Genomic DNA, 23,804 nt, shown 5'->3' with positions numbered 1-23,804 from the left:
ACCTCTTTTACCCCTCTCAATGTGCCCCGCCCCGTTTGTTTTATTAGTAGCTATAGTATTACATGTCGCTATTTTTAGCACAGGGGCATGAGGCATGAGGAGAAATATTGCGTATAAAACAGGTTCTCGGCGGACTTTATGTTCTTATAACATCTATAAGAACTGTTTAATAAAGGCTTTCAAATATATCAAACACCATTATTTTTTGATTTGAAAATCTTGAATAAGTCATTATCTAACTAAAATACCCATAAAAACATATCTTTGCAGGTTAATTTTCATGCAACATGTCTCGGAGTATATACCTCTAAAACTTCAGCAGTCAAAATTCGACATATAGAAGTGTAACATCATATTTTATTTAGCCATGTATACCAAATCACATCCAATTATTGTTAAAACTTAGGAAAATCATAAATATTCATTTGTCAAGGAAATATTTGAAATTTCTATTTGAAAACACTAAAAAATTGATGTTGATTGTGTCAAAATCTTTCAGAGAAAAAGCTCAAAATATCTTTATTTTAAATATTTCTCAAAATCTTTTATGTTTATATGGTATTTTTTCTTCACAATTATTAGAATTATATCTTAGGTTAGCAGAAAAACATACTTTATTGTGGTTGACCAGAAAATTTTTACAAAACAGCCTTTTGAATACCCATACCCCCATTTTTGGAATATTTATCTTTTCAATCGTTCTTCGCAAAACTTATAAAAAAGTAAATTTAAAAAGATGATATAGGCTAAAAATGAAAGATAAATAGATCTCAAGTTAGTTTGTTTAAAAAAAAAATAAAAGCTTTAGGTCCATAACGGCAATTAAGAATTCTCTGTCTGTGTATGTACTACATTACATATATAAATCCTATGGACAGAGTGTAAAGTGGTTATTCCTATAAATAATGTACATAAAATGCTTTGTGTGCACAATGACACTATAATAAACAAATATATACTTGGTAAATCATTTTCAATCATCCAAAAAGATTTTATTTCAATAGACAAGGATAATCAAAATTTTATATTGGTGTGTAAAATTAAAACCGGATCCGTAAAAGGGTGGACCTGCCTTAATAAAGGCTAAATATATCAAACACCATGGATTGTGTAAAATTTTGACAATACCGAACATGAATACTCAGCTACTTACTCTCAGCCATGAATTATTGGAGAATTTACACTCAAACACTCAAACTGATTTGATTATACTGGACTTCTCAAAGGCATTTGATAAGGTGCCTCACCAGAAGTTGCTGAGAAAGTTGGATAACTATGGAATACGTGGTAACACCTGGAGGTGGGTCTCTGCTTTTCTCAGCAACAGAGTACAACAGGTTGTCCTTGATAGTGAGGTATCCAGTCTAATGCCTGTGGTCAGCGGGGTTCCTCAAGGGTCAGTCCTTGGGCCCCTTGTATTTTTAATCTTTATAAATGACCTACCATCTTCTGTTACATCAAATACAAGGCTCTTTGCCGATGACTGTATCTTGTATCGACCCATTCATAATCAAAATGACTGTGTAATTCTTCAAAATGATCTTGACTCGTTAGCTAATTGGGAACATATCTGGGGAATGCAATTTCATCCTCAAAAATGTAATTCACTCAGTATTACCAGATCTTGCACACCAGCAAAATATACCTATAATCTGAAAGGACACACATAAGAATCTATAAAGACAGTAAAATATTTAGGGGTAACATTATCCTACAACATGTCCTGGGAACCGCATATTAATAATATAACTTCTAAGGCAAATAAGATACTGGGTTTTCAAATTTGCAGGTAAAAAATGAAGAAACAAAATCTTTGGCATATGAATCAATGGTCAGGTCTAACCTCGAATACTGTTCTTCAGTTTGGGCACCTCATACAAAAAAAGACTGAAAGATAAACTACAAAATGTTCAAAGACGAGTTGCAAGATATGTCACACATAGATATCACAATACTAGCAGTGTCTCAGATATGTTACACCATCTAAATTGACCAACATTAGACAATAGAAGAAATATATGTAGACTTATATAATAATGCTATTTAAAATTACATACAAATTAGTGGCTATAGATCAAAGCCTTTATTTAGTACCCCAGACAACGACCATTACACGTAATACTAGTCCTCTTCACTTTCAGACCTTCAGTACACGAACAGATTATCATAAATTTAGCTTCTTTCCCTTGTGGAATTCTCTCCCACATGCTGTGGTGGCAACGGCCTCTCTGGACCAGTTCAGAACTCTGGTCCCAAGCTATGTCCCATAACTCTTATATTTATATAAACAAGTAGTACACAATGTAAATACACATTTTTCATGCACAATTTTGTAAATTGTTTTTCATTGCACTAGGTTTATTTATACCTTCTATGGCACTTAGTTTTTTTTTCACAAACGTTTTATAATTAACATTTAGAGGTCCGTTTGCGCAGGGCCAGCGTATAATCATCAGGGTTGATGGAACGCTGTAATATGTAGATGTAGATGTGAATATATACAGGTATGTGACTTCACTTCTGCATATACTTAACAACATGTAAAGCGATTCCGTGGTCTAGTGGTATGTTTCTCGCTTCCCATGTGAGAGCTCCCGAGTTTAAATCCCGTACGGACCACTTTTTTTCCCTCTATTTTAGAAATGCTTTTTTCTTACTAAATAATAGTATTCAGCACGCGAAATGAAAAAATTACGAGGTATGGCTTGTATAACAGTGATGATTCTGTGAATTTGCTAAAATATCTGAAATAGGTTGGGGGTCGAGGGGACGAATTTAAGCATTAGTAAACCCCAAAGAGACTTAAATAATTGACACAAAATTGAAGATAAAAGCTTTATTTTATTCAAGAGATAAACACTTAATTTAACCCAGTTTGGCTTTTTCAATTTGCTTCTCAAAGAAAATGTTTCTGGCCCTTTTAGAAGCCACTGTGAGTGTTTCCTTTGCTTTCCTTTTCGACACAGTGTTTCTCTTTATTTGCAAACCTTGTTCTTTTGTAACTTTATGTCTTTTTTCTCTTAAGTTCTAGGGTGTAGTTTCTCAAAAAATAAACACTTACCATGTTTTTGCACAGGTTGACATCAATTTTTTCATGTAAAAAGTCTTTTTTCTGGAAATATTGTACTGCTGTCTTTCCTGATGCTGAAAGTTCATACCTTACTGTCTGTATAGCACTGAAAGTTGTGGCATTAAGTCGGTTGGACTTGTTGTCAATGATATCCGTCATTGAACTGAAGGATGCTTCTACCTGTGGTCCATGAAAACAACAAAGGACTGCTTTTACCATTCTTGTAAGTGATGGATATTTCTCCGATAATGCAGGATTTCCCCACCAATGGTCAATCCTTTCCTCATCCTCAATGTCCTTCAGCTGATCAACCTGGAAACGGCGGCAGTCTCTATCATATGGTTCCTCATCATCTAGAACGTTTGTGGCCAATTTAGGCAGATTTAATAACAACTTCAAAACTGATGAATGTCCTGCATCTGGGTGGATTGCTGCAACTGATCTAATGAATTTGTTTGTGAGAGGCAGCTTGTCTGTCAATGTTTTCCCACAGGACTTATAAGCTTCTATCACCTATGTGCAATTAGAATAGAAGTAAAATTCAGATTCAAGTTGGCCCAAAGGGAATATCAATAATGACAATACAGTTAAATTTATTAAGATTGAGGCTTGGGGTATCTCAAAAACTTTTTTCTAAAACACTTCTACAATACACATATTAAAACACATTAAAGCTTGATCATATTCATTATACACTGTTGCTAAAAACTTCTCAGCTATTCAAGTAAATAAAGTATTTTTCATAAATTTATTGACTTTGCATTTTTTTGTACCTGGTCTAAGAAGCACTTTACTGTGTAGTCTCCTGCTGAAGAACTGCTCACAAGATTCCTGGCTTTACTTCCAAGGAATATCTGTTCCCTTGACATAAGGTTTTTAGAGGAAGTAACATCAATGGCTTTTAACTTGCTTCCTGATGAAGCCTCAACAACCACCTCTGGTTTCACGAAACAAAGAAAGAATTCTTTCACCAAATCCATCTGTATAAAATTTTATGAATAATGATATAAGACCTTTATTTCTAAGATAAAAATTGTGCATGAATATGAATGTAAACATAAAGTTGTAAAAAATTTATTATCTCAAAACATTTAAACACATTTAAATATGATTGTATTATTTGCATTGCAACGTTTTACAACTGCATGTCACAGAAGTTACATATAATGATATACTGGTACCTGTCGTTCATGCAGCTGGTGAATCAAGGGCTCTTTCATCTCGAACAATACGACAAATTCTTTTAGCATGGGTAGGACAGATGAATACAGTCCGAGGATCAGCTTAATGCTTTTCCTATCCACAAATAGCTTCTCTACAATCCTCCTTTTCCTGTCCTTGCCGTCTTTTGTTAGATTCTTCTTCTTTAGTTCCTACAAATGTTCTTGATACTTAATGAACTGATCATTTTAAATCTAAAATTCTTTCAGTTTGCAGAAGTAATTTTGAGATCAAGGACCAACCTAAGGGACGACTGAGGCAAAAATGTCGCTTTGGAGCTCCAAACTTTGTTATAATTTATCACTGAAGTAAAGTTGAAGTCACCTTAACATTTGTAACCCCTTGAAAATTGATGTCATGCCGAGGATGTTGGACATGATTTCAGATCATTTTATTGTCAAATAATTAATTCATGCTGTGAATACAGAGATAGTTTACTGTTAAATGATGGAGTTACTGTTTAGGACAGATAGATGGGCAGATAGACAAGAAACGTTAAAAATTGTTCATGACAGGTGTTGCTTACCAAAGAGGTTAAACAAAACTGAGGACCTGATTCTTTTGATCTGCTACCTGGTGTAAATTCTGGTAAACTGTATGAAATAAATGTTTTTAATAAATGCTTTGAAACACCATGCAGTTAAATTTAAGTAAATGCATACAAATGAATGTTATTATTAATATTAACTAAAACAACAGAACTAAAAGACATTTAAATTTAAACAGCAACCCTAAAACTCAACGAAAAATACTACAAATCTTACCGTCATGATGTCATTTATCCGCTGCCTGGATTCCTTTGGAACTTTGAGTCGATGATAAACTTCCACCACAACAGGTAAATATTTAACTTTATCAAAGTCCAAGGAAATGACCCATGAATAGTAGAAAATGGCAAATGCATCAAACATCCGAAGTGTGTCCATGGTAACATCATACACGGATAGCCATCTATGGCTCACGTAACGTTGTGGCATAGTGAATTTTACACCTAGCATGAGACAGATTTCCTCCATACTTTCTCTGAGATCAGGTGACCACTTGAAGTCACTGAAAATGTCCAGGAACAATGACTCTACCACTATAAACTCATAAAATCATCATTACAGTGTGATCAATATTCAATATATAAAGAGACTTCTATATACATAATAAAGAATAAGCAATTAAATCTTTATATCCATAATGGTATATTTTATTTGCTTCAGTATACATGCATGTATACATTTAATAATTCTACAAATTCAGTGAGGGGGATCCGACTCCCTCCCCTTCCCCCGAACCGCGCATGTTTTACTTTTTCCTTAAGCGGGGGACACAACTTCTCTGAATTAGCTTGTTCTCGTTTAGTTTGAAAGACCTTGTGAGATTGTAACATTTATGTCCGTTTTTCGTAGGGGGTACTAAAACATACCCGGAGTAATGTTTCACAAAAAATAAACACCTAAAATATTTAATGCATAGATGCATCAGGCGCGGATCCAGAAATTGAAGTTAGAGGGGGCGCCAAAAGTAGGCAAGGGCGGCCTTGAGGCCCCCATGGTGGGTCCAGGGCAAAGCCCTGGTGGGGGCTCAGGGGGCGAAGCCCCCGGAAGCTCCTGGATTCTAGAGATTTTGAAGTGTAAAAAAGAGGTCTACCAAGTATACATATTTACATTTTCTAGACCAAACTGTGATTTACGTAAATTTTGACAATTTTAGGGGGGGGGGGGCTTAAATCCGCCACTGTGCATGATACGTGTTCATGTACAATATAGAATAGAAGATTAGAATTGATTTCGCTCGAGAACCAAACTGAGCCAAAATTTATCTAATATATTCAAAATTTAAATATATCAATGCCTAAAAGGAAACGACAAAACAAATGGTTGTTTGCATTAAAAAAAATAAATCTCATGCCAGGCTCGAACCAAAAAACATATAACTGTAAGCGCACTGAACAGGTAGCCTTACTTACTGAGCTATCTCCGCTACTCAAATCTATGAGATTCATAAAGGACAAAGAAGCACCACATTCACACATTTGGATTTTTTGGAGAAAAGTTCATTTTTCGGGGTCTCTGGGTCTTCTCTCAATTTTTTAAAAATATGTATTCGTTTCTTTGAATTAAAATAGTTAATACACACAAATAACGTTTCAAAATCATGGAGAGAAGACCCAAAGATAGAAAAATTTTAGAAAAACGTATTTAAAAATTTACCTTTTGTACCAAATGTCTGAACTGGCCAATTTTCAAGTTATTTTTTAGCAAATCAAAGCTCAATTTCGGGAAAAATATTATCCTTTCCTGTTGCACAGGAACCCGATAAATAAATAAAATAAAAAAAATCAAAATTTCATGTGACATGTCGATAACATTTTCACGTTTCAATTACGCCCAGATTCGTGCCGAATGCCAATCAAAAGCGCCCTCGTTCTTTCAATAATGAGAACTGAAATTAAATAATTCACAAATTTTATGTAAATTATTTTATAACATCTGAAGCTTGAAGCACTCTGCACGCCTTGTGCCGTCTTCTCTCTGGATCCGCGCCTACAGGGGCAATGATTAAATGATTATGAATCTCTACTATTCCCCAGGAAGATTTATTCCCCAGGAAGATTTTTCATGGTCCAGTGACTATTGGGAGCACTGTTTTACGTAGAAATATATAGGAAAAATCTCTTAAAAATTAGCTTCTCTTCGAACAGCAAAACCATAATTGGCCATATTAATACACAGCATCAAATCATGCTATCCTCCCTTGGGGCTGAGGTGGGGTCTCAAGGAGGGAACAAATTTTGAAAAAGAAATGAACGGAAAAATCTAGAATAACATTCCTCTCAAAAACTATAAGCAGTGACTGATATATGCACATGTATTTGGAGGAATTAATATGACTTTCATAGATTTGCTGTTCTTAGGAAGATTTTTAATGATTTATCCCATGTATTCTAATCTTTAACTTCAATTAGGGTTCCTCTTAAATGTAAAGAACTCGAGAAGGTTTCCATATCAATAAGTCTAATAATTGCTTAACTCTTCTCAAAAAGAATTTTTTATAAGCAGAACTAATCAAAAAATCATCCATTGTAGCTCCTTCCAATACCAAGGGCCAGGATTTAAACAAACTTGAATTTACACTACTTGAGAACACCTGAATTTGAAGTTCTTCAGATTTTAAATGTTATATCCTAGATGTAAATATTTCTATGTAAACCTTCCCTTATTATGGCCCCATCCTAGCCCCAGGGGTAATGATTTGAACAAATACTGTATGTATCTCCCTGTGGATGCTCAAGCATCCCCAGATAAGGTATATTCATATTTCTTTAAAGCATGTTCCTGGGGCTAGTGCAAGGCCACAATAAATGTACATTTTAAAAAAGCAATTAAAGCCATGATTAGAAAAGATATATGAAAGCTGCCTTGGGTAGTGTAGATCACAGTGTGGATAAATCACGCCCCTTTCCAGGAAAAAAGGGAACAGGGTGGGTATTTTTAATGACATATTCTTATCTTTTCAATGATAAACTGATGTCTACTCAGGTGAATGGTGTGGCCCGTGTGTCTCCTGTTTTCTGTACATTCTCAGTAAATCTTGGATTGTCCGTTAAACCTACCACTACTACTGAGCTGAATCAATTAGAATCAGCACTATGTCATGAAGTTTATAAATTTCCTTTTTTCAACCTCAAAAATTCCAGAGGACTTGTGGAAATGCCAATACAAATACAGGCACACACCATGGATGATCAGTAAAGCTTACATGTCAGCTGGTGAGCTAAAAATGGTCTTGTTTCAAAGAATTCCAAGAAAAAAAAACTCATATTACAAGTAATATTTTATTCAATCAAAATTTAACAGTTATGAGTGCATGTACTGAGATAAAATTACCAATACTAAATGTTTTAATCTAAGGTGAAAATTAAAGTTTGATACAGTTTGTACTTGAGCACTGTTGAGTGCTGTTTTGTGAAGTCCATTACAAGCAGATAATGTGTACTTGAGTACCGATTCCATTAAGGACTCCATCCTTGCCTGATAGTCCGGTAAACAATTGGCTGGTTTTTCTTGTGGAAAGAACATTGTAGGCGACTGAAAGGGACCTTCCAACAAGTGTCAGCAATCTGAATTATGTCATCATCCCTCTAAAACATAAATAATCAGAGATTATATTACAGAGCTAAACAATAATCTAGAAGTGTGCATAACAGGAAAATCTAGATGCAAGATTCATAATGTGCAACTTTTGTGTATCATCCATGAAAGTTTGAATCATCAATTCTTCATGGTTACTGCCCCAAAAACTTGAACCTGTTTACTCATCTGGAAAATGTCACATCCAGTGTAACCCTGGTATGCAACTTTAGATGTACCATTATATGAAGTTAGGTATGATTTCTTCTAAAACACAAGTGTGGGTTATCTGTATTACTTGTATTTTCAACCCCCCACTAATTTCTAAGGGAACTTAAAAATGGGTTGTACATGCACCATGTGGAACAAAAGATTTTTTTTTAAAGCCACAATTTTTAAAAAATATTCTTAAATGAAAACATGTCTACTCAGGTAATGGTGTGGCCTGTGTGTCTCCTGTTTTCTTACATTCTCAGTAAATCTTTGGATTCAAAACCTACCACCAGGGCCTATGAGTTGAATCAATTAGAATCAGCACAATGTCATGAAATTTATAAATTTCCTTTTTTCAACCTCAAAAATTCAGAGGGCTTGTGAAAATGCCAATACAAATACAGGCACACACCATGGATGATCAGTAAAGCTTACATGTCAGCTGATGAGCTAAAAATGGCCTTGTTTCAAAGAATTCCAAGAAAAAAAACTCATATTACAAGTAATATTTTATTCAATCAAAATTTAACAGTTATGAGTGCATGTACTGAGATAAAATTACCAATACTAAATGTTTTAATCTAAGGTGAAAAATAAAGTTTGATACAGTTTGTACTTGAGCACTGTTGAGTGCTGTTTTGTGAAGTCCATTACAAGCAGATAATGTGTACTTGAGTACCGATTCCATTAAGGACTCCATCCTTGCCTGATAGTCCGGTAACACAAGTGGCTGGTTTTTCTTGTGGACAGAACATTGTAGGCGACTGAAAGGGATCCTTCCAACAAGTGTCAGCAATCTGAATTATGTCATCATCCAGCTATAAAACATAAATAATCAGAGATTATATTACAGAGCTAAACTAATAATCTAGAAGTGTGCATCCCAAGATCACTCATCAGGAAAATCTAGATGCAAGATTCATAATGTGCAACTTTAGACGTATCATCCATGAAAGTTTGATCATCATAGGCCTCATGGTTACTTGGGAATGAAACCTGCACCAAAAACTTGAACCTGTTTACTCATCTGGAAAATGTCACATCCAGGATCTGATGCAACCCTGGTAGTATGCATCCTTAGATGTACCATTATATGATAGTTAGGTATGATTTCTTCTTTTGTTATAAGTGTGGGTTATCTGTATACATGTTTAACCCCCCACTAATTTCTATACTAGTACTTAAGTAATTCCGCCCCTTGAGTTGGAACAAAAGAGCATTTCAAAGAACTATAAAGCCACAATTTTTAAATGAAACAATCATCCGGACTAGTTATACCAAACCTATGAGACTAAAAATTAGAAATTGTAGACAGCATTATGTTATTATAGTCAATGAAAAACTTGCATTTTATACTACAACTTTTGTTAATAAATGATTTTTTTTTTCATTTTTTGGTTTATTTTTAAAAATAGTGTCAGGATCAAGGTGCCATTCCCTTAGTATGGGGAAAATTGGTAACTGATGTCTTTGGTGTCTCTTAAAAAGATTTCAATATCCCTCCTAATGAAACAATGAAGAAAACATATGGTACATACAAACAAAAATGTTCCCAGCACTTAAATAACTAAGTATTCTAGTGTAAAGTAATTAAATTTTGTAATTATTCACTATTAAATGTACATATTTTTGATAAGTTTACAAAATTGCTAACTGTAAATTGTATTTATATGCAAATATACATAGATGTATATCAATAATACAATTGTCATTAAGAGTTTAGTGTTTTAAGTTTAATAATTCCTGCTACTGGCAGTTTCAGTCCCCCTAGTAGTGCTGCTGAAGGGGAACCCAAGGACTGAGCCAGTCTATGTGATCTCCCCTTTAAACAACATGGGAATGTGTATTCATATACTCTTCTTTTCTTCTGAATGTAAAATTAATATTTCAACTTTTTCAATTGCTCATATTATAGATATTTAAAAAAAACACCATTATTAACATAATGTTGTTTAAACAAAACAATATAATTATCATTACTTATGTACATTTTTTTGGATTTAATTATTATGTGTTAAATTATCATATGATCATCCTGCAAGGTGATGTAGGATAAACATATGTAATATTATTGTATTTAGAAGAATAAAAAAAAAATTAAGATTGGGACTACTCAAAATTGAAAAAAGTACTTCTAGTATTGAATCAAAATTTTGTGTTGAGATCTAGTGGATTTAATTTTCAATAAAAAAGGAAAAAAAATAACAAAAAGAAGGCCCTCTGTTTCACATTGCAGGTTGCTTCTGAGTTCCCTGATATCGTCTTTATGCCTAATAACTTTGACAATGATATGCATGGGAAAATCATTATAAAACTAAAACTTATCATCATTATACGCCATGCCAAAAATCCAGCTACAGGTGTATTCCACAATTAACTTTTAAATTTCCTAGCTACCCTTGATTTTTAAATGACTGAACCCAATTTTTTACCGTTTCTATCAGCCTTGAATGTTTGAATTGCCCTTTGTTAGGAGCAATATGGGGAATAAATTTCACAAACTGCACACCACTGTAGAGGCATGGATCTTGCTGAGTTTGGGTTCTGTATCAGAGTTTGACTTTGAGTTTCACTAAGTACATTCATAGTCTTCACGATAGGAAGCCAAAATAAAATTTTGATTTAGGTGTTTGTTCTTTTTATATCAATAATGTCACAAATGATTGAATCAAGAACGCATATACATGTATATTGCACTTTAAGTAACAGTGCTGAAATTGACTGTATTTAGTTCTAGATCTTTACTAAAATTTTTGATACAAGTAATTTTTTGGATCAGGACATCTTTAAAGAAAATGTTTGGTTGCCCTCTCCTGACTCAGGGTAAAAATATAGGGTCAGTAGGTAGATGGGAAAATCTCTTTTAAAAGAAATTCAACATATTTGTTCATAGAATAAGAGGAATAAATAGAACATGAGATGTTTGTAAAACACTTATGCCTCCCTCTTCTAAATTGAATTTTTTCCAAGTCCAAGGGGGAAAACTCTAAAAAAAAATTAAATTGGCACAATCGTAACCAAATCAGAACTTGACCTAGATCATATTTGCCAACCTTTGCCATAAAAAAATCTGGTCATGACCAGATTTGGAAAGTAAAAAATCTGGTCATAACGCGTAACACCATTCACAACATGATTAAATTACATATATACAAGTATTTGTTTATTAAGAATTCTTTTATTTAAAAAAGGCTTTAACTTACAATGACAAAAAATTAATATATATTAAATTTTCATGTTAAAAAAGTGCATTCAAGGTTTCAATATTCAGTAATGACCTGATTTAAGTGTACTTTTTTTTTTAAAAGAAAGTCAACTTTGTGTTAAATTTGAAAATGTTCCAGTCGTGGGTTTGAAGTTTTTTTCTCTCTCTTAATAACAATGTAATTTAATTAACAAGTGCATGTCTTAAATGTACAGTCAGGCCTACAACATCTTAGCTCCCTTTTTTCATAGTATGAAAGTTGTTTTCCAAGATTCAAAGTTTAACTGATATATACATAATTAAATAGTCACCCGCGTGGCGCAGTGGTTAGAGCCTCTGCTCTAGAGTCGCGAAGTAAGGAGTCAATCCTTACCTCGCAGGTTCAAATCCCACTTTGGGACATTGAGACCGGTCCTTTGGATGAGACCATATAAACCGAGGCCCCATGTTGCAGTAGGTGCTGGCACGAAAAAGATCCCTCACTGCTCAAAGGCCCTGAGTGCCGAGCATAGGAAAAATTTGTATCCCTCCGACAGCAAGTGGTGGCGTCTCCATATGAGTGAAAAATTCTCGAGAGGGACATTAAACAACATACAATCAATCAATCATAATTAAATATTCTCTTTTTCTTGCCTATCTTGGTTCATTCTGTTCCTGTTGGTTTTGATACAATCTACTTCTATCGGAAGTCATTTTAAATTGACTTCAAACTTTGATTTGTCAAGACAACTCCCTATAAATTGTTTACACCTGCACTAAAAATTTACTGGTAAATGGCCTACTGAGCATAGTCATCGGAATTATGTATATCCAAGCTTGGGTTGTAACTGAAAGTTAAAAGTGCAACATAATTAACGAACCAAATCCGGAATTCGGGACTCTGTAGTAGCCCTTTTGCATTGAGCTAATAAAGAGTACTGATGTGAAGAGACAATATTCTTTACCTGAAACAGTAGTGCAGAATGAAATATGTCCATGGGAATGTTTGCGCTGAGTTGCCTGTTCTATGGAACATTGGTGAAAGCATCTCTTGTACAATGATGCAGTCTTTCTGAAAGAAAATAACTGGACATGTTTCAAATGAACAGTAAGGGCAGGGCAGACTAGAGTAATTGTAATGCCTTCTTATCAAAACACACTAAAGAAAAAAAGAATTCATGTACAATATCATCATTTTCTAAGCATTTGAAATTTGGGAAAACTCTATTCACATTATTATACAACTTAATTACATGTAAGAATTTGAATGTAGACCTCAAATTATCCAATTAAACAAAACTCAAACTATCAACTCCCCCCCCCCCCTTAACTACTCTACAATACACCTAAAGAGATGGGAATCAGGACAAATGGTGTAACAAACTCTAAACACTTACCCAAAACCTAACTTATCACCTGACAGACCCACAACCCTATTAACCATTAATGATGGGAAGATGCTTAGAGCAAATGACTAAAATTTACTAAATATGAACATTTAACCTAAAACCTACACTATCAGCTATTAGAACCCCAGACCATTTTAACCCATGTAAAGGGAGAGAAAGTGGGAATACAAGAACCTGAAACATGACAATCCTCCCCAAACTAAATATCAAAATATCCAATTTAACCAAAAACTATCATTTTTATGGACCCCACTCCCTTTTAACCACTAATAATGGGGAAATACAAGGAAATACTTTAAATAAACAAGACTCTAAAACCCCAATGGAACCCCCAGAACCAGTCAATGAAATGACTTTAACACAGATAAGGGATAAACATTTTCTAGAAAGCTGACTGCACACACCGAAAAAGCACAGCCTTCTAGATAATACGGGGCCTAAACTGTACCTAACGAGCGCAATCCCTGGGGACAGAAACAATGGCAGAAAGGACAGAGATACTCTAAACCCCCAGAACCTCACCTCCCCCTCGCCCTTAGCCCCCCCCCTCCCAAATACACCTATGTTGATGGGAATATGAACATTTAACCTAAAACCTACACTATCAGTTATTAGAACCCCAGACCATTTTAACCCATGTAAAGGGAGAGAAAGTGGGAATACAAGAACCTGAAACATGACGACCCTACCCTACCTAAATCTCAAAATATCTATACACCTGGGAGATAAGGAGAAATACTGCCAAAACCTCTAACACTTAACCTAAAACCTAACCTATCACTTAACTGGAGCCCCTCCCTTTTAACCATAAATAATGGGCAGATAATGAAATAAACTCAAAATCTAAACCCCACAAGAAAAGAAAGGACAAAGATACTACACTCCCCCCTTAAGCCCCCCTCCCACTACAATACACCTAAAAAGATGGGAAAATGATGTTACAAACTCTAAACACTTACCCAAAACCTAACTTATCAACTGACAGACCCCACAACCCTATTAACCATTAATGATGGGAAGATGCGTAGAGCAAATGAATATAAAATTTACTCCAAAATATATAAACCCCACAAGCTAACTACAATGGCAGAAAGGAAAGAGTTACACCCACCACACCCCATTAGTCCCCCCATCCCCAATACGCTTATGTTGATGGGAATATGAACATTTTAACCTAAAACCTACACTATCAGCTATTAGAACCCCAGACCATTTTAACCCATGTAAAGGGAGAGAAAGTGGGAATACAAGAACCTGAAACATGACAATCCTCCCCAAACTAAATATCAAAATATCCAATTTAACCAAAAACTATCATCTTTATGGACCTCCTCCCTTTTAACCACTAATAATGGGGAAATACAAGGAAATACTTTAAATAAACAAGACTCTAAAACCCCAATGGAACCCCCAGAACCAGTCAATGAAATGACTTTAACACAGATAAGGGATAAACATTTTCTAGAAAGCTGACTGCACACACCGAAAAAGCACAGCCTTCTAGATAATACGGGGCCTAAACTGTACCTAACGAGCGCAATCCCTGGGGACAGAAACAATGGCAGAAAGGACAGAGATACTCTAAACCCCCAGAACCTCACCTCCCCCTCGCCCTTAGCCCCCCTCCCAAATACACCTATGTTGATGGGAATATGAACATTTAACCTAAAACCTACACTATCAGTTATTAGAACCCCAGACCATTTTAACCCATGTAAAGGGAGAGAAAGTGGGAATACAAGAACCTGAAACATGACGACCCTACCCTACCTAAATCTCAAAATATCTATACACCTGGGAGATAAGGAGAAATACTGCCAAAACCTCTAACACTTAACCTAAAACCTAACCTATCACTTAACTGGAGCCCCTCCCTTTTAACCATAAATAATGGGCAGATAATGAAATAAACTCAAAATCTAAACCCCACAAGAAAAGAAAGGACAAAGATACTACACTCCCCCCTTACGGCCCCCTCCCACTACAATACACCTATAAAGATGGGAAAATGCTGCAACAAACTCTAAACACTTAACCCAAAACCTAACTTATCATCTGACAGACCCACCACCCAATTAACCATAAATAATGGGAAGATACGTAGAGCAAATGAATGAAATTAACTCCAAAACAAACCCCACAAGCTAACTACAATGGCAGAAAGGACAGAGATACACCTACCCCTCCCCCTTAGGCCCCCCATCCCCAATATAAACCTATGTTGATGGGAATATGAACATTTAACCTAAAACCTACACTATCAACTATTAGAACCCCAGACCTTTTTAACCAGTATAAAGGGAGAGAAAGGGGACTTACAACAACCTAAAACATGACAACCCTCCCCAATCTAATCTCAAAATATCCAATTTAACCAAAAACTATCATCTTTATGGACCTCCTCCCTTTTAACCACTAATAATGGGGAAATACAAGGAAATACTTTAAATAAACAAGACTCTAAAACCCCAATGGAACCCCCAGAACCAGTCAATGAAATGACTTTAACACAGATAAGGGATAAACATTTTCTAGAAAGCTGACTGCACACACCGAAAAAGCACAGCCTTCTAGATAATACGGGGCCTAAACTGTACCTAACGAGCGCAATCCCTGGGGACAGAAACAATGGCAGAAAGGACAGAGATACTCTAAACCCCCAGAACCTCACCTCCTCCTCGCCCTTAGCCCCCCCTCCCAAATACACCTATGTTGATGGGAATATGAACATTTAACCTAAAACCTACACTATCAGTTATTAGAACCCCAGACCATTTTAACCCATGTAAAGGGAGAGAAAGTGGGAATACAAGAACCTGAAACATGACGACCCTACCCTACCTAAATCTCAAAATATCTATACACCTGGGAGATAAGGAGAAATACTGCCAAAACCTCTAACACTTAACCTAAAACCTAACCTATCACTTAACTGGAGCCCCTCCCTTTTAACCATAAATAATGGGCAGATAATGAAATAAACTCAAAATCTAAACCCCACAAGAAAAGAAAGGACAAAGATACTACACTCCCCCCTTAAGCCCCCCTCCCACTACAATACACCTAAAAAGATGGGAAAATGATGTTACAAACTCTAAACACTTACCCATAACCTAACTTATCAACTGACAGACCCACAACCCTATTAACCATTAATGATGGGAAGATGCGTAGAGCAAATGAATAAAATTTACTCCAAAATATATAAACCCCACAAGCTAACTACAATGGCAGAAAGGAAAGAGTTACACCCACCACTCCCTATTAGACCCACCGTCCCCAATACGCCTATGTTGATGGGAATATGAACATTTTAACCTAAAACCTACACTATCAGCTATTAGAACCCCAGACCATTTTAACCCATGTAAAGGGAGAGAAAGTGGGAATACAAGAACCTGAAACATGACAATCCTCCCCAAACTAAATATCAAAATATCCAATTTAACCAAAAACTATCATCTTTATGGACCTCCTCCCTTTTAACCACTAATAATGGGGAAATACAAGGAAATACTTTAAATAAACAAGACTCTAAAACCCCAATGGAACCCCCAGAACCAGTCAATGAAATGACTTTAACACAGATAAGGGATAAACATTTTCTAGAAAGCTGACTGCACACACCGAAAAAGCACAGCCTTCTAGATAATACGGGGCCTAAACTGTACCTAACGAGCGCAATCCCTGGGGACAGAAACAATGGCAGAAAGGACAGAGATACTCTAAACCCCCAGAACCTCACCTCCCCCTCGCCCTTAGCCCCCCCTCCCAAATACACCTATGTTGATGGGAATATGAACATTTAACCTAAAACCTACACTATCAGTTATTAGAACCCCAGACCATTTTAACCCATGTAAAGGGAGAGAAAGTGGGAATACAAGAACCTGAAACATGACGACCCTACCCTACCTAAATCTCAAAATATCTATACACCTGGGAGATAAGGAGAAATACTGCCAAAACCTCTAACACTTAACCTAAAACCTAACCTATCACTTAACTGGAGCCCCTCCCTTTTAACCATAAATAATGGGCAGATAATGAAATAAACTCAAAATCTAAACCCCACAAGAAAAGAAAGGACAAAGATACTACACTCCCCCCTTAAGCCCCCCTCCCACTACAATACACCTAAAAAGATGGGAAAATGATGTTACAAACTCTAAACACTTACCCAAAACCTAACTTATCGACTAACAGCCCCACAACCCTATTAACCATTAATGATGGGAAGATGCGTAGAGCAAATGAATATAAAATTTACTCCAAAATATATAAACCCCACAAGCTAACTACAATGGCAGAAAGGAAAGAGTTACACCCACCACACCCCATTAGTCCCCCCATCCCCAATACGCTTATGTTGATGGGAATATGAACATTTTAACCTAAAACCTACACTATCAGCTATTAGAACCCCAGACCATTTTAACCCATGTAAAGGGAGAGAAAGTGGGAATACAAGAACCTGAAACATGACAATCCTCCCCAAACTAAATATCAAAATATCCAATTTAACCAAAAACTATCATCTTTATGGACCTCCTCCCTTTTAACCACTAATAATGGGGAAATACAAGGAAATACTTTAAATAAACAAGACTCTAAAACCCCAATGGAACCCCCAGAACCAGTCAATGAAATGACTTTAACACAGATAAGGGAACATTTTCTAGAAAGCTGACTGCACACACCGAAAAAGCACAGCCTTCTAGATAATACGGGGCCTAAACTGTACCTAACGAGCGCAATCCCTGGGGACAGAAACAATGGCAGAAAGGACAGAGATACTCTAAACCCCCAGAACCTCACCTCCCCCTCGCCCTTAGCCCCCCCCCCCCCCCCTCCCAAATACACCTATGTTGATGGGAATATGAACATTTAACCTAAAACCTACACTATCAGTTATTAGAACCCCAGACCATTTTAACCCATGTAAAGGGAGAGAAAGTGGGAATACAAGAACCTGAAACATGACGACCCTACCCTACCTAAATCTCAAAATATCTATACACCTGGGAGATAAGGAGAAATACTGCCAAAACCTCTAACACTTAACCTAAAACCTAACCTATCACTTAACTGGAGCCCCTCCCTTTTAACCATAAATAATGGGCAGATAATGAAATAAACTCAAAATCTAAACCCCACAAGAAAAGAAAGGACAAAGATACTACACTCCCCCCTTAAGCCCCCCTCCCACTACAATACACCTAAAAAGATGGGAAAATGATGTTACAAACTCTAAACACTTACCCAAAACCTAACTTATCAACTGACAGCCCCACAACCCTATTAACCATTAATGATGGGAAGATGCGTAGAGCAAATGAATATAAAATTTACTCCAAAATATATAAACCCCACAAGCTAACTACAATGGCAGAAAGGAAAGAGTTACACCCACCACACCCCATTAGTCCCCCCATCCCCAATACGCTTATGTTGATGGGAATATGAACATTTTAACCTAAAACCTACACTATCAGCTATTAGAACCCCAGACCATTTTAACCCATGTAAAGGGAGAGAAAGTGGGAATACAAGAACCTGAAACATGACAATCCTCCCCAAACTAAATATCAAAATATCCAATTTAACCAAAAACTATCATCTTTATGGACCTCCTCCCTTTTAACCACTAATAATGGGGAAATACAAGGAAATACTTTAAATAAACAAGACTCTAAAACCCCAATGGAACCCCCAGAACCAGTCAATGAAATGACTTTAACACAGATAAGGGATAAACATTTTCTAGAAAGCTGACTGCACACACCGAAAAAGCACAGCCTTCTAGATAATACGGGGCCTAAACTGTACCTAACGAGCGCAATCCCTGGGGACAGAAACAATGGCAGAAAGGACAGAGATACTCTAAACCCCCAGAACCTCACCTCCCCCTCGCCCTTAGCCCCCCTCCCAAATACACCTATGTTGATGGGAATATGAACATTTAACCTAAAACCTACACTATCAGTTATTAGAACCCCAGACCATTTTAACCCATGTAAAGGGAGAGAAAGTGGGAATACAAGAACCTGAAACATGACGACCCTACCCTACCTAAATCTCAAAATATCTATACACCTGGGAGATAAGGAGAAATACTGCCAAAACCTCTAACACTTAACCTAAAACCTAACCTATCACTTAACTGGAGCCCCTCCCTTTAACCATAAATAATGGGCAGATAATGAAATAAACTCAAAATCTAAACCCCACAAGAAAAGAAAGGACAAAGATACTACACTCCCCCCTTAAGCCCCCCTCCCACTACAATACACCTAAAAAGATGGGAAAATGATGTTACAAACTCTAAACACTTACCCAAAACCTAACTTATCACCTGACAGACCCCACAACCCTATTAACCATTAATGATGGGAAGATGCGTAGAGCAAATGAATATAAAATTTACTCCAAAATATATAAACCCCACAAGCTAACTACAATGGCAGAAAGGAAAGAGTTACACCCACCACACCCCATTAGTCCCCCCATCCCCAATACGCTTATGTTGATGGGAATATGAACATTTTAACCTAAAACCTACACTATCAGCTATTAGAACCCCAGACCATTTTAACCCATGTAAAGGGAGAGAAAGTGGGAATACAAGAACCTGAAACATGACAATCCTCCCCAAACTAAATATCAAAATATCCAATTTAACCAAAAACTATCATCTTTATGGACCTCCTCCCTTTTAACCACTAATAATGGGGAAATACAAGGAAATACTTTAAATAAACAAGACTCTAAAACCCCAATGGAACCCCCAGAACCAGTCAATGAAATGACTTTAACACAGATAAGGGATAAACATTTTCTAGAAAGCTGACTGCACACACCGAAAAAGCACAGCCTTCTAGATAATACGGGGCCTAAACTGTACCTAACGAGCGCAATCCCTGGGGACAGAAACAATGGCAGAAAGGACAGAGATACTCTAAACCCCCAGAACCTCACCTCCCCCTCGCCCTTAGCCCCCCCTCCCAAATACACCTATGTTGATGGGAATATGAACATTTAACCTAAAACCTACACTATCAGTTATTAGAACCCCAGACCATTTTAACCCATGTAAAGGGAGAGAAAGTGGGAATACAAGAACCTGAAACATGACGACCCTACCCTACCTAAATCTCAAAATATCTATACACCTGGGAGATAAGGAGAAATACTGCCAAAACCTCTAACACTTAACCTAAAACCTAACCTATCACTTAACTGGAGCCCCTCCCTTTTAACCATAAATAATGGGCAGATAATGAAATAAACTCAAAATCTAAACCCCACAAGAAAAGAAAGGACAAAGATACTACACTCCCCCCTTAAGCCCCCCTCCCACTACAATACACCTAAAAAGATGGGAAAATGATGTTACAAACTCTAAACACTTACCCAAAACCTAACTTATCAACTGACAGCCCCACAACCCTATTAACCATTAATGATGGGAAGATGCGTAGAGCAAATGAATATAAAATTTACTCCAAAATATATAAACCCCACAAGCTAACTACAATGGCAGAAAGGAAAGAGTTACACCCACCACACCCCATTAGTCCCCCCATCCCCAATACGCTTATGTTGATGGGAATATGAACATTTTAACCTAAAACCTACACTATCAGCTATTAGAACCCCAGACCATTTTAACCCATGTAAAGGGAGAGAAAGTGGGAATACAAGAACCTGAAACATGACAATCCTCCCCAAACTAAATATCAAAATATCCAATTTAACCAAAAACTATCATCTTTATGGACCTCCTCCCTGTTAACCACTAATAATGGGGAAATACAAGGAAATACTTTAAATAAACAAGACTCTAAAACCCCAATGGAACCCCCAGAACCAGTCAATGAAATGACTTTAACACAGATAAGGGATAAACATTTTCTAGAAAGCTGACTGCACACACCGAAAAAGCACAGCCTTCTAGATAATACGGGGCCTAAACTGTACCTAACGAGCGCAATCCCTGGGGACAGAAACAATGGCAGAAAGGACAGAGATACTCTAAACCCCCAGAACCTCACCTCCCCCTCGCCCTTAGCCCCCCTCCCAAATACACCTATGTTGATGGGAATATGAACATTTAACCTAAAACCTACACTATCAGTTATTAGAACCCCAGACCATTTTAACCCATGTAAAGGGAGAGAAAGTGGGAATACAAGAACCTGAAACATGACGACCCTACCCTACCTAAATCTCAAAATATCTATACACCTGGGAGATAAGGAGAAATACTGCCAAAACCTCTAACACTTAACCTAAAACCTAACCTATCACTTAACTGGAGCCCCTCCCTTTTAACCATAAATAATGGGCAGATAATGAAATAAACTCAAAATCTAAACCCCACAAGAAAAGAAAGGACAAAGATACTACACTCCCCCCTTAAGCCCCCCTCCCACTACAATACACCTAAAAAGATGGGAAAATGATGTTACAAACTCTAAACACTTACCCAAAACCTAACTTATCGACTGACAGCCCCACATAACCCTATTAACCATTAATGATGGGAAGATGCGTAGAGCAAATGAATATAAAATTTACTCCAAAATATATAAACCCCACAAGCTAACTACAATGGCAGAAAGGAAAGAGTTACACCCACCACACCCCATTAGTCCCCCCCATCCCCAATACGCTTATGTTGATGGGAATATGAACATTTTAACCTAAAACCTACACTATCAGCTATTAGAACCCCAGACCATTTTAACCCATGTAAAGGGAGAGAAAGTGGGAATACAAGAACCTGAAACATGACAATCCTCCCCAAACTAAATATCAAAATATCCAATTTAACCAAAAACTATCATCTTTATGGACCTCCTCCCTTTTAACCACTAATAATGGGGAAATACAAGGAAATACTTTAAATAAACAAGACTCTAAAACCCCAATGGAACCCCCAGAACCAGTCAATGAAATGACTTTAACACAGATAAGGGATAAACATTTTCTAGAAAGCTGACTGCACACACCGAAAAAGCACAGCCTTCTAGATAATACGGGGCCTAAACTGTACCTAACGAGCGCAATCCCTGGGGACAGAAACAATGGCAGAAAGGACAGAGATACTCTAAACCCCCAGAACCTCACCTCCCCCTCGCCCTTAGCCCCCCTCCCAAATACACCTATGTTGATGGGAATATGAACATTTAACCTAAAACCTACACTATCAGTTATTAGAACCCCAGACCATTTTAACCCATGTAAAGGGAGAGAAAGTGGGAATACAAGAACCTGAAACATGACGACCCTACCCTACCTAAATCTCAAAATATCTATACACCTGGGAGATAAGGAGAAATACTGCCAAAACCTCTAACACTTAACCTAAAACCTAACCTATCACTTAACTGGAGCCCCTCCCTTTTAACCATAAATAATGGGCAGATATAACCACCATATAATGAAATAAACTCAAAATCTAAACCCCACAAGAAAAGAAAGGACAAAGATACTACACTCCCCCCTTAAGCCCCCCTCCCACTACAATACACCTAAAAAGATGGGAAAATGATGTTACAAACTCTAAACACTTACCCAAAACCTAACTTATCGACTGACAGCCCCACAACCCTATTAACCATTAATGATGGGAAGATGCGTAGAGCAAATGAATATAAAATTTACTCCAAAATATATAAACCCCACAAGCTAACTACAATGGCAGAAAGGAAAGAGTTACACCCACCACACCCCATTAGTCCCCCCATCCCCAATACGCTTATGTTGATGGGAATATGAACATTTTAACCTAAAACCTACACTATCAGCTATTAGAACCCCAGACCATTTTAACCCATGTAAAGGGAGAGAAAGTGGGAATACAAGAACCTGAAACATGACAATCCTCCCCAAACTAAATATCAAAATATCCAATTTAACCAAAAACTATCATCTTTATGGACCTCCTCCCTGTTAACCACTAATAATGGGGAAATACAAGGAAATACTTTAAATAAACAAGACTCTAAAACCCCAATGGAACCCCCAGAACCAGTCAATGAAATGACTTTAACACAGATAAGGGATAAACATTTTCTAGAAAGCTGACTGCACACACCGAAAAAGCACAGCCTTCTAGATAATACGGGGCCTAAACTGTACCTAACGAGCGCAATCCCTGGGGACAGAAACAATGGCAGAAAGGACAGAGATACTCTAAACCCCCAGAACCTCACCTCCCCCTCGCCCTTAGCCCCCCTCCCAAATACACCTATGTTGATGGGAATATGAACATTTAACCTAAAACCTACACTATCAGTTATTAGAACCCCAGACCATTTTAACCCATGTAAAGGGAGAGAAAGTGGGAATACAAGAACCTGAAACATGACGACCCTACCCTACCTAAATCTCAAAATATCTATACACCTGGGAGATAAGGAGAAATACTGCCAAAACCTCTAACACTTAACCTAAAACCTAACCTATCACTTAACTGGAGCCCCTCCCTTTTAACCATAAATAATGGGCAGATAATGAAATAAACTCAAAATCTAAACCCCACAAGAAAAGAAAGGACAAAGATACTACACTCCCCCCTT

The 23,804-nt window shown here is 36.8% G+C and overlaps 1 protein-coding gene across 1 annotated transcript in view; it reads right to left on the bottom strand.

Moving 5' to 3' along the window:
• Positions 1-3,004: 3,004 nt before the first annotated feature.
• LOC134256589 (uncharacterized) overlaps positions 3,005-23,804 on the bottom strand; it is a 43,803-nt gene continuing 23,003 nt past the window's right edge. The window contains exons 4-11 of the mRNA XM_062739270.1: positions 9,297-9,443; positions 8,572-8,679; positions 8,314-8,423; positions 5,056-5,341; positions 4,818-4,913; positions 4,252-4,443; positions 3,844-4,050; positions 3,005-3,583 (exon numbers count right to left, since the gene is read on the bottom strand). Of these exons, the coding sequence (XP_062595254.1) occupies positions 3,005-3,583; positions 3,844-4,050; positions 4,252-4,443; positions 4,818-4,913; positions 5,056-5,341; positions 8,314-8,423; positions 8,572-8,679; positions 9,297-9,443 (1,725 nt within the window). The remainder of the gene's footprint in view (positions 3,584-3,843; positions 4,051-4,251; positions 4,444-4,817; positions 4,914-5,055; positions 5,342-8,313; positions 8,424-8,571; positions 8,680-9,296; positions 9,444-23,804) is intronic.

This window comes from Saccostrea cucullata, unplaced genomic scaffold (assembly GCF_032062105.1).
Source record: "Saccostrea cucullata isolate Sc308-1 unplaced genomic scaffold, CSIRO_AGI_Scuc_v1 ctg3636, whole genome shotgun sequence".
NCBI classification, from domain to species: Eukaryota; Metazoa; Mollusca; class Bivalvia; order Ostreida; family Ostreidae; genus Saccostrea; species Saccostrea cuccullata.
The sequence above is the reverse complement of the archived record's forward strand: the minus strand, read 5'-3'. Positions and strand labels throughout refer to the sequence as shown.